General features: G+C 34.0%; 1 protein-coding gene across 1 annotated transcript in view; it reads right to left on the bottom strand.

Moving 5' to 3' along the window:
• LRRIQ3 (leucine rich repeats and IQ motif containing 3) overlaps window positions 1-13,584 on the bottom strand; it is a 219,604-nt gene that overhangs the window by 155,268 nt on the left and 50,752 nt on the right. The window contains exon 4 of the mRNA XM_007469660.1: window positions 6,780-6,913. Within this exon, the coding sequence (XP_007469722.1) occupies window positions 6,780-6,913 (134 nt within the window). The remainder of the gene's footprint in view (window positions 1-6,779; window positions 6,914-13,584) is intronic.

The following is a 13,584-nucleotide window of genomic DNA, read 5'->3' as shown; positions in this document are numbered from 1 at the left end:
TGGGAATGTAAATTAATACAGCCACTATGGAGAACATTATGGAGGTTCCTTAAAAAAGTACAAATAGAACTACCATACGAACCAGCAATCCCACTACTGGGCATATACACTGAGAAAACCATAATTGAAAAAGAGTCATGTACCACAATGTTCATTGCAGCTCTATTTACAATAGCCAGTAAATGGAAGCAACCTAAGTGTCCATCAACAGATGAAAGGATAAAGAAGATGTGGCACATATATACAATGGAATATTACTCAGCCATAAAAAGGAACGAAACTGAGTTATTTGTAGTGAGGTGGATGGACCTAGAGTGTCATATAGAGTGGAGTAAGTCAGAAAGATAAAAACAAATACCGTATGCTAACACACATATATGGAATCTAAAAAGATTTAAAAAAAGAAAATAGAAGAACCTAGGGGCAAGATGGGAATAAAGTTGCAGACGTAGTAGAGAATGGACTTGAGGATATGGGGCGGGGGAAGATTAAGCTGGGACAAAGTGAAAGAGTGGCATGGACATATATACACTACTGAAACAGATAGCTAGTGGGAAGCAGCCACATAGCACAGGGAGATCAGCTTGGTGCTTTGTGACCATCTAGAGGGGTGGGATAGGGAGGGTGGGAGGGAGAAACAAGAGGGAGGAGATATGGGGACATATGTATATGTATAACTGATTCACTTTGTTATAAAGCAGAAAGTGACACACCATTGTAAAGCAATTATACTCTAATAAAGATGTTAAAAAAAAAAAAGAAACTAGCACACCATTGTAAAGCAATTATACTACAGTAAAGATGTTAAAAAATAATAAAAATTTTAAAAATGGGGAAAAAAAAGTGGTTATCACTGCATGATAAGGTAAGGGATATTTTAATCTAACTTTGTAGCTTTCTATATTTTTGTAACTATCCACAATAAGATATATTATTTTCTTAGGCACAAGGAGAACTTTTTTTTTTTTTTTTTGTGGTACGTGGGCCTCTCACTGTTGTGGCCTCTCCCGTTGCAGAGCACAGGCTCCGGACGCACAGGCTCAGCAGCCATGGCCACGGGCCCAGCCGCTCTACGGCATGTTGGATCTTCCCGGACCAGGGCACGAACCCGTGTCCCCTGCATCGGCAGGAGGACTCTCAACCACTGCACCACCAGGGAAGCCCCAAGGAGAACTTTTTAAAAACTTTTCTATATGGGGATATATGTATATGTATAGCTACTCACTTTGTTATAAAGCAGAAACTAACACACAATTGTAAAGCAATTATACTCCAATAAAGATGTTAAAAAAATATCTGAGGAACAAAAGCAAATAACTAAATAAATAAGAGATATTCTATGTTCATGGATAGGAAGATTTTATATAGACAAGGTATCAGTTCTTCTCAACTTATCTATATATTCAATGTAATACCAATCAGAATACCAGCATGTTATTGTGTAGGTGTTGACAAACTGATTCTAAAGTTTCTATTGAGAGGTACAAAATCCAGAATAGCTAAGACAATTGAAGGAAAAGGACAAATTAGAGGACTGAGATACCACCCAACTTCGAGATTACTATAAAGCTACAGTAATCACGACAATGTGGTACTGGCAAAAGAATGTATTAATGGAACAGAACAGAGAACTCAGAAATAGACAGAAATATAGTCAACTGATCTTTCATGAAGGAACAAAGGCCATACAATGGAGCAAAGACAGTCTTTTCAACCAATGATGTTAAAATAGTCATGTGCAGAAAATGAACACACAAAAAACCTAGACACAGAAATTACTCCTTTCATGAAAATTAACTCAAAAATGGATCTATTACATAAATGTAAAGTGCAAAATTATAAAACTCCTAGAAGATAACATAGGAGAAAACCTAGATGACCTTGGGTATGGCAATGGCTTTTTAGATATAACACCAAAGACATAATCCATGAAAGAAAGAATTGAGAAGCTTGGCTTCATTAAAATTAAAAAACTTCTGCTCCAGAAAAGACAAAGTTATGAGAAAGAGAATATGAGCTATAGACTAGGAGCAAATTTTTGAAAAAGGCACCTAAAAAAGAACTGTTATTCAAAATATACAACGAACTATTAAAACTCAACAAGAAGTAAACGAAGATCTCATTTTTTAAAAAAGCCAAATACCTTAACAGACACCTCACCAAAACGATATATAGATGACAAATAAGCATATGCAAAGATGCTCCACATTATATATCACCAGTGAAATACAAATTAAAACAACAATAAGATACCACCACACATGCCAAAATCCAGAACAATAACACCAAATGCTGGTGAAGATGTGGAGCAATAGGAACTCTCATTCATTGCTGGTGGGCATGCAAATAGTATAGCCACTGGAAAAGAGTTTGGCAATTTCTTATAAAACTAAACAAAACCTTACCATACAATCCAGCAATTGTGCTCCTTGGTATTTATCCAAAGATGCAGAAAACTGTCCACAAAAAAAACCCTGCACATCGATGTTTATAGCAGGTTTATTCATAAATGCTAAAATGTGAAAGTAATCAACACATCCTTCAGTAGGTATATGAATAAAGAAACGTACATCCAGACAATGTAGTATTATTCAGCTCTAAAACGAAATTATCTTATCAAGCTATGAAAATACACAGAGGAATCTTAAATCCACGTTACTAAATGAAAGAAGCCAATCTGAAAAGGGTATATACTATATGATTCTAACTATATGACATTCTGGAATAGGCAAAACTATGGAGACAATAAAAAGATAAGTGGTTGACAGAGTTAGAGAGGGGGATGGGGTGACTAGGCAGAGGACTGAGGATTTTAGGGGGCAGTAAAATTAAACAATGTGATTCCATAATGATGGATATATGTCATTGTACATTTGTCCAAACTTACAGAATGTTCAATACCAAGAGTTTACTGTAAACTATAGATTTTGGGTGATTATGGTATGTCAGTGTAAGTTCATCAATTTAAAAAAAATGTACCACTCTGATAGGGAATGTTTATAATGGGGGAGGCTATGCATGGGTAGGGGCTGGGAGTATAATGGAAATCTCTGTACCTCCTGCTTAATTTTTCTGTGTAACTGAAACTACTCTAAAATAAAATAGTCTTATTTTAAAAAATAAACTAAAAGGTATCAAGAAAATTATAAAAGATATACAAGACCACATAAACTAAAATTAGACTAATTTAGAAATGCAATGATAGGGCTCAGAATAAGATATTTAACACTCATTTTATAAATAAATACTAACCTAGAAGAGGAATAATTATAATGAACAGAACAGAAAATACCTTAAGAGAAATGGAACCTTAAAATAAGAAAGATTTTAAAAATTAAAAAGAAATAAAATCATTAGATAAGGAACTAATATACTATGGTTATACTAAGTACCCATTCAACAATTATTTTAAAAAAAACAATTATTTTAACTATATATCTCCAATCTAAAGACAAAAAAATCCTTTAACACGTTTTAACTTTATTAAATGTTTCTTGTTGATAGTAGTTTATGTATAGTAATCCTGAAACTATTTTGTGTTTATTAGGATTCAGCTAATGAGTAACATTACTGATAATGTTAGCAACCAGAATTCACATGATGGAAGAAGGGAAGTGTAATGTGGAAAGAAGAAGTCAGTGAAGAACCTTCTGTGTTGGATTAGCATTAGAAATATGAATTTATGATTTAAAAAATCCATTTTCTATTCTGTCTGCTGAAATAGCCTAAGAACCATGACACTCCAGTAGCAATGAACACATTTAGTGCCCAGACCTTAGTTCCTAAATACCATTCCCTACCAAAAATACTAGGGCTCTTTGGAAAATAGCTGTTCCCAGGTCTTCAGAGATAAAAGTAAAAAGAGCACAGAATTTGGGCTATGTTAAACAAAAGAACGTAACACTTGTAGATTTAACATACACCGTTTCATCTCTTTATAACTGACCACAAATATCCAACACACCATAGCTGTCTGCCATTGGATACATATCCCAACCTCTCAACCAAGTTTAAATTCTTAATTCTTCATCCATAAGACAGAAAATACAGGACAAACTCAAAAGCTCTGCTGTATTAAATGATATAAAGTGGATTAAAATACCTAACATGGTATTTACACACCAATTTGCATACACCACACATTCAATAAATGTTTGTTTCCATTCTTTTCCCTTTTTTCACATCCCACTGACCCAACTAATAATCCTCCTTGTGACCTCAATGTAGTTACCCTTACTTAGGTTTAGGAGGCTGCCAATCTGATCCCAATATTTCATTCTAAGAATAAAAGTATGCCTCCCTTGTACCATATCATTTATATTAGAATAATACCACTTCAAAAGATACAGCATCATGTATACATATATTTCCATATACATATAACTGATTCATTTTGTTATATAGCAGAAGCTAACACAACATTTTTAAGCAATTATACTCCAATAAAGATGTTAAAAAAAGATAACAGCATTAATCATAATAATTTTCTAAATTTAGACAGTACTTCAAGGCTGTATATAAAATTTCAAACAGTTTAAGTCAACAAATTTCAAGCAGAGTACAAAATATTTGCGCCTAGGGAGACATTTTTCATTGCTAGAAATAGACATATGAGAGGACTAATAACTTGGACCTTTAGGTTGGAGGAATCCACAGGCACCTCTTAGGGCAGCTTTGCATGTTTCTTAGTTGTTTCTGTTTTTGCTTTTCCACAAATGAATCCAGAAATATTTTTTCTGATTCTAGCTTCCACAGTCTCTCTATTTATTAATATATTCATTAATTCAGCAAATATTTTTTGAGCATCTAACATGTGTCAAGCACTCTGTTATATACTATAGATACAGAGTATGCAGTACATTTGGAGATATAGATAATTATGCAGACAACTTCATTCAGTATTGTAAGTGTTGATAATGAAAGTATGTGATAAACATTGCAGGGGCAAATATCACAATAGTTTTCCCTAAACAAATTGAGAGCAACTGGAGGATTTTTATGTTGGTGAATAAGATTAGGTTTATAATTTTGAAAGATTGCTCTGTGCATGCTGTGGTAAATGTAATTGGAAAGGAGCAAGAAATCCAAGGAAAGAGTAAGTTTCCCACAAAATCATATAATGCAGAGAGCATAAGGTAGAAGAACAACAATAATAATATTTTTAAAATAGCAGCTAATAAGAATGTAATATCCACATTTGCCAGATGCTATGTGCTTTATATTCATGATCTCAATTCTCATAAGCAAGTAGCGAACTAAGTACTGCTATTAGTCCCTGCTCTCTACCATTTAACTTATGAGGAAATTCAGGCCCAGAGTAGTTAAGTAATGTGCCTAATGGAACAGCATTTTAAAGAGAAAAAGAATTCAAGTCAGTCTGTATCGAACCACTGTGACATATTATTACTACTGACATTTCTCCCCATAAAGCTCATTCAAATTCTTTTCATGCATGCTGAATTTTCAGATATTGTTTCCGTGTACAAGGTTTTTATCTCGTGTTACAGGAATATCAAAGGAAATTTGATTCTAAGAGAGAAAAACTCAGTCCCAGGAGCATAAACTAAAGACAAATCCCTTTAATTAGATGTTTATTTCACAGAAAATGCATACTTAATTTAAATGGAACATATGAGATAGAAATAATATTTTAAATAAATATGTAGCTGTTAGCAATTGCCTGATTCTTTTCACATCTTCTATTCCAAATCACTTTACTTTTCCCCCACTGATGAACCCACTCTCTCTCACACTTCGACCTTGGTTTGAAAAGTACATGGACCCTCATCCTCAGAAGTTGCAGGCACTATATTATGTTCAGTTTTTTCTCTCATACTGTCTCTCTTAATCAGAGCTATTGCCATCTATGATTTAGCACATGCAGGCTAACACATAAGAACATCCCCTCTGTCTTACTACAGAATGTTGAATTGAAATGAAATGTCCTAATTTCAGTGAAATGTCCTAATCTTTCTTTCTCAGGAAATATGTATTTGCCAGCTCCAGATCTATTTAATCCCACCTATATTTCAGGGACATGTTCTATTTCTATCTTATGAATTCTCCCATTTAGCATCTGAGAATAAACTATAAGAGAATGTTCATATCTTTTTTTCATATGTTTGATGTTTGTCATGACTAAAATAAATTGATGACAGAGTATCCTATCTTATCTCCCCAAGTACAATGTTGAGAGATTCTTATAGGAAAAGTTTTCCTCTGTTTGTAAAATGTCAGCTACTCGAAAGGGATGTAAGGAACAAAGAGAGAGGAAAAGGCATTAATCAAAGGGTAATGTAGACTGATGTGGTACCAGATGTTTTGGTAAAACTATCTTCATATTCAAACAAAATGCAAAATCCTCATATATATACATACATATATATATATATATATATATATATGGTTTATATTTCTCTCATGTTATATTGTACATGGCTTATATTTCTATTATATCCCATTATATGAGAGAAATGTAATATATATTTTTGACTGTTTTTAAGTTTAATTTAAAATAACTGTCAGAATTACTCAGACAATGATTAATAAAAACTTTAATGATTAGTTATTTATATGGTCAATTTAAAAGAAAAAATAAGAGAATCAAATTTTGATTATGCTCAATATTATATTACTATAGAATCTGTGGTGTGTTCCTAAAAATTAGTTTAAATAGACTATAAAGTACCATTTTGATAGGGAATACAAAAAAGCATATATTAGAGAAATGTCTTTTTATCATCTTTTAATATTAAAATAGTGAAGAAAATAAAACATACCTCACTTCTTTCCTAACTAAGAAACCACGTATCCATCTTTGAACAATCAAAACTGGCGAGTTATGAGCCAGAATTTCATTAATTTTTGAAATAATAAATTTGATATTATCAATTTCATCCTCATAGGTTGATCCCTGTATAAAGAAAATATATTTAATATTTATAGCTCATGAAAGTATTTACAAAAGATATTTTAACTTGGTAGTCTGATGGTATAAACTATTAAAACATTCAGGCTATCTTATTATACACATAACAGTTAAATAATAAATATATTTTCATATCTATTTTTATTAGATCAGAAGACCAAGAATTAGTAGCACCAAATAATTTTAATTCTCTACAAAATAAATGCAAGATCAGTGAGGATAACTTTCTCCATTCTAGATTCTTCTCACAATCTGCTATCATAGTTATAAAATTTTACCCATAATCACGTTGATCTCTGAAAGATAGCGGCATGAATAGACATCCAATGAAACTCTAAAAGTATTCTGTGGATCATCACAGAGGAAACTGATACATGATGGATTTATAAAACAACTTACAGTAGTTCAAAACTTTGTGGCATCTTAACTAGAATGTTGCACACTTTTACTGGAAGACAGCACATTCCCCTGGGGAAAGATATTCTATATTGCCTTTAAAGAAATTATCTCTAAGATTATTGTTCCTGCAAATTTTTTTATTTGGGATCATAGACTCCTTATATCCTACTGATCATTTGACTGGCTAGAAAAAGCCACTCTAGTTATGTCTTGAATGTAAGAATTACGCATTAAAAACCTAATACATTTCTTGGTAAGGTAACAACTCTGAAAATTATCAACCCCATCATGTCTAAAAAAAAATACCTTTACTACATATACACTTAATCAGCTGCTAAAAGAAAACAAAAAATCACAAAGCCTTGTAGATTAGTATTACTTCAGATTTATACTTACAAACATTCATTGCTAATTAGCAAATCCTTTACTTGGCCCTGGCTTGCTTCTGTTTCCAACAGGAGCTACTGTAAACCTTCAGTACTATTCTCTATAAAGCCTTTTCCCTAGTGCTAACTAAACATCTTGCTACCTTCTCACAGAGAATATAGGACTATCAAGTCTGAACTTTATCAACTAACACTCCTCCCTTCCCTACAAATTTAACTATAGTCCCACTTAACTCTTATATATCTATACTGAATAGAAGCAACTTCTACTTAATCTTAAATCAAGAAGTATCTCACTTCCTGTCCAAGATTGGCTCTCCATCATGGTTAAGTTTAATCTCCCTGTTTTCAATTACTTCCCTGCTACTGTCCCCATGCCTCACCTATAAATATGATGTAGTCTCACCCATCTGTAAAATGCACACACACAAATAATCATACACATTCCAACCCTCCATCCTTTGTATCTAACTTTTATTAAGAGTCCTTGAAACAGAATTCCATATTTGCTGTCCCACCTTCTCTCTTCCTGTATCTCAGTCCACTGACTTCTATCCCTATCATCCTATCTAATACTTTTACAAAATTATCATTGGACATTTCTCATTGAAGCACTTCCCTTGGCTTCTATACACCACACTCTTGGTTTTCTATATATAACTAATGTTTACTTCTGGACTTTTTAAAGACCTATCCGCACCCTACTTAATGTCACACTGAAAAGATTTTCTCCATTTGTCTTTTTTCAATCTGAACACACTGTCCAGATGACTGCAACCAAATCCACAGCTCCAACACTCACCTATGTCCTGATGTCTCAGATTTCTCACTTTAAGCAGGAACTCTCTCTAGAGCTACAGAACAATATGGTCATACTGATTATCCAATTATAGGCTTACCTTGGAGATACTGCAGATTGAGTTCCAGACCACCACAAAAAAGGGAATATTGAAATACAGCAAGTCACATGAATTTTTTGGTTTCCCAGTACATATAAAAATTATGTTTGGGCTTCCCTGGTGGCGCAGTGCTTGAGAGTCCGCCTGCCGATGCAGGGGACGCGGGTTCGTGCCCCGTTTCGGGAGGATCCCACATGCCGCGGAGCGGCTGGGCCCATGAGCCATGGCCGCTGAGCCTGCGCGTCCGGAGCCTGTGCTCCGCAAATGGGAGAGGCCACAACAGTGAGAGGCCCGCATAACGCAAGAAAAAAAAAAAAAAAAAAAATTATGTTTACACTATAATGTAGTCTATTAAGTGTGTAATAGCATTGTCTAAAAAAACAATGTACATGCCCTAATTTTAAAAATATTTTATTGCTAATAAAGCTAACCATCATCAGAGCCTTCAGGGAGTTGTAATCTTTCTATGGTAGAAACATCAAAAATCACTAATCACAGGTCCTCATAACAAATATAATAATAATGAAAACATTTGAAATATTGTGAGAATTACCAAAATGTAACACAGAGACATGAAGTGAGTAAATGCTGTCAAAAAAAATGGCACCTATAAACTTGCTCCATGCAGGGTTGCCACAAACCTTTAATTTGTGATAAATGCATTATGTGTGAAGTACAGTAAAGTGAAGTGCAATAAAACAAGATATTCCTATAAACTCAACTTGCCCGAACATGAATCTTCTTCCCTGACCTGCTTTCTCACATGCTCTTAGTGGATGGTGCTATTGCCCATATGAACCTAACCCAGAAACCCTAGAACCACCCCAGGCTATCTTTCTCTTTCACTTCTTCATATCCAAATATTGCTAGATCCAATATATTCAACATCCTAAGCATCTGATCTCTACATTTTCTTCTGTTCTCTACCATTACTTTATTGCATGTCTTTATCACTTCTCTAACTTACTAAAAATGTCCTGATATCTGAAATAATCCCTACTCCCTACTCCCTTCAAATCATAATATGCACTATTGCTAGAATGAACTTTTCAAAATGCAATGATATGATATGATGATATGGCATTTTTGCTGGTATATGATTGAAAGATCAATTACAAATTTCTTGACTTGGCACACAAAATCTTTGATCTAGTGCCTTCTTACCTTCTCAATCTCATCCTCCTTCACCCTATATATAATACCTTCCATTCTGGCAATATTCAACCACTTGCATTCCTGAAAACTACCTGATAATCAAACCTCAATGATTTTTGCATGCCATTCCAGTTTCTTGACTGCCCTTCTCAATTACTTGTCTTACTATCTTAGTCTTGTGGAGACTCAGTTCTTTCCTCCAAGAAGCCTTTCTTGACATTGATCTGAGTTTAATATCCTTATAAAATATTATCCTGTGTTAATAACTTATTTGTCACACTTGGCAATGTTGAATTTTATCTGAGATTGCAGATAAGGAGATAAGGAATCTCCTTATCCCTTTATTTCAGGAAATGGTTTTATACAAAGAACTCTTCCACCATATTACTTAGATTGTACCCATGAACATCCATCTTGTTCGTCTTTGACAAGGCCCTGACACAGACTTTCTAAATTCACATTCTTTGCCTATTAATGATTAGTTTAACTGCTTTGTCTATACTGAGCAGTCGGAATAAAACGCTTGTTAACCAAACTTTGGTTAAGATTCTCTCTCCTTCCCCTAGTCCCTTGAACTTTGCCCCACCCTCAGCCTGTTACCCTAAACACAAACATACACACACACACAAACACACACATGCACACACACACACACCATGAGACCAAATGTGATGGAAAAAAAACCCATAAAATTACAGGAAATCACATCTATACCAGAAACCAGTAAAGGATAACATTTAAATAAAAGATTATATCATAGGGGCTTCTCTGGTGGTGCAGTGGTTGAGAGTCCACCTGCTGATTCAGGGGACACGGGTTCGTGCCCCAGTCCGGGAAGATCCCACATGCCACGGAGCGGCTGGGCCCATAAGCCATGGCCGCTGAGCCTGCGTGTCCGGAGCCTGTGCTCCGCAGCGGGAGAGGCCACAACAGTGAGAGGCCCACGTACCAAAAAAAATAATAATAATTTACTCTCTCATAGGAGGCCTACACCCTCCCTCCCTTTCCTTATTTAGATGGTATATAAGCATGAATTCTCACCTCGGGGAGTTACTAATTTTTCCCTGGGTATCTTCTCAGTATACGTGAGGTATAAATGTTAGTAAACTTCTGTTTGTTTTTCTCTTGTAATCTGTCTTATATTACAGGGGTCTCAGCCAAGAACTCAGAAGGGTAGACAGAAAATTATTTTTGCTCCCCTACAGTAGTTTGGGAGCAGGGAGGTTGATTGCATAAGTAAGAAGGGAGGGAGAAGAATACAGGAGGGAATTTAGATGACTAGGTTTAAGTGGTCCTGGTCAGATGCTGCAGTTCTCATCAGCAGAGAACCATTAAGCTCACACTGCAGTTTACAGCAGAGCCCTGCTTCCCACCAACGTGTGAATAACTCATCTCTTTAAAGAGATAAACGAATAATCATCAGCTGTGGGTGGAGTTAGTGTCCCTGCCAGAAAACAAGTAACCTCAAGACAATACTCAAGTTTTATGATGTCCTAAAACAATTATCCAGTAAAATGCCAATAAAGATATCACTGCAAACTTGAACAAATGGCATAACCATTTGATATCTGAGGACAAATGGATGTATCTACTTTCTAAGGGAAAGTGATGCATTTCCTCCACTATGTGAGTGATGACTCTGGAGAAAAACTGCCTGGGTTTAAATTCCAGTTCTACCACTTGCTAGCTATGTGATCTAGGGTAAGTACCCCATCTGTCCCCGATTCATCATCTGTAAAACAGAGATAACCTCACTGGGCTTTTGGGAGAGAATATTTGTAAAGCACTTAGAACAGTGCTAAAACATTCCAAGCATCCAAACAATGTTATCTGTCAACAGTTTAAGGACTTCTGTATACCTTATTTGATACTTAAAAAATTAGTAGAAGAATTTACTAAGCAATTTATCCAAACTAACATAATGTAAAATTTAAAAATTAATAAATTAACTATAAAAGATGATTAGTACTAATATTTTCAATCCAATAAAAGGAATTAAAGAATTGTAGTAAAAGCTTAACAAAGGACAACGCATGCTTAGGCAAAATACTATCAAGAATCAACAAAACAGATGATAGAATAATGAAATATTTATACTCTACCACTTGCTATTGTAACCCTGGGATGAAAATAGGGCTACTGTTAACCCTGGTATAAAGCATAATGAGGCATTTCAAAAGAAAAGTAAAGACTTTTGTAAAAATGACTCAGATGGAAGAGAGTATTTTGTGTTCCAACAGGAAGAGTACTTTAAAAAAGAATCTAAAACTACGTTCCATTCAGACTGCATGTAATTACATAAAGAGATTTCCAATTAATTTGATATTCTCAGTACATTTGTACGTCTTTAATTTTTTCTTTATTTTTTCCATGTTTTTCTTTTATATGTATCTAGTCCCTAAAGTCTACCTTTTTCTATTCTATTTGATTTTTTTTGTAACAGAATTTCCTAATTTGACACAGATTTTCTCAGCATAATTGAAAAATGTAAATCACACTAATCCCACAAGTATTTATTTCAAATAGAATTAACACATGCAGTTTTCACTTCTTTATTCCATCTGTAATATATTCACTTTAATAGTCACATGAAATGGTGAGTCCCTGTGTGAAACTCCCCACAAAAGCTAGGAAGATATTTTATTATTTTATAATTATTTCTAAGGATCACTGGTAAACACTTTGGGAACACACTATAGTCAATTCACAAATCAAAAAAAAAAAAAATTCACCTGAATAAAGCAATATTAGATAACAAAATAAAATTTAGAACCATAATAATAAAACACAATACAATTTTTAGAAAAGAAGAAAAGCATACACAAGAACAAAAACTTTACACAAATTTCCACCATTTGAAGTACCTATTATCATTTAAAAAATGTTCACTTCCAAATACTTTCCCCAACTCTGAGCTTATCTTTTCATTCATTTAACAGGGTCTTTTACAGAGCATATATATATATATTATTTTTTAATTTGGTGAAGTTCACTTTACCATTTTTTCTTTTTAAACACTGTGCTTTTAGCATCACGTCTAAGTCTTTGCCTCGTCCTAGATCCCAAAGGTTTCCTTCAGTTTTATTTTCCTAAAAGTTTTTTAGTTTTAAGTTTTACATTTAACTCCAAGATCTATTTTGAGTTAATTTTTGTATGCGCTGTGAAACTTACATTGAGGCTCATTTGTGTGCGTGTGTGTGTGTGTGTGCGCGCGTGCGCAATTGTTCCAAGTAACATTTATTGAAAAGGCTATATTTTACCCATCAAGTTCTGTGCATATTTTGTTAGATTTATGCCTAAGTATTTCATTTTTGAGTGATTATAAATGACATTATTTAATTTTGGTGACCAGGTATTCATTTTTAGTACATAGAAATATAATTGATTTTTGTTTGTTAACCTGGAACCCTGCAGCCTTGCTAAGCTCGCTTTTTATTTCTAAGAGATTTTTTTGGTAGATTCTGTGGTATTTTCCACATACATGATCATTTCATCTGCAAATAGTTTTATTTCTTCTTTTCTCATCTGTATGTTTTTTATTTCCTTTTCTTACTTTATTGCACTAGCTAGACTTTCCAGCAGCATGTTAACAAGAGAAATGAGAACAGGTATCTTTGCTTTGCTCCCAATATTGGGGAGAAAACATTCAGTCTTTCATCATTAAGCATAATGTTGGTTGTAGGTTTTATCTTGATGTTCTTTATAAAGAAGAGGAAGATCCCTCTATACCTATTTTTCTGAGTTTTTTAACAATGAATGGATGTTGAATTTTGTCAAATATTTTTTTCCATGAATTGATATGATGTTAGATATATAT

The sequence above is a fragment of the Lipotes vexillifer genome, unplaced genomic scaffold (assembly GCF_000442215.2).
Source record: "Lipotes vexillifer unplaced genomic scaffold, Lipotes_vexillifer_v1.1 scaffold908, whole genome shotgun sequence".
Taxonomy (NCBI): Eukaryota; Metazoa; Chordata; class Mammalia; order Artiodactyla; family Lipotidae; genus Lipotes; species Lipotes vexillifer.
The sequence above is the reverse complement of the archived record's forward strand: the minus strand, read 5'-3'. Positions and strand labels throughout refer to the sequence as shown.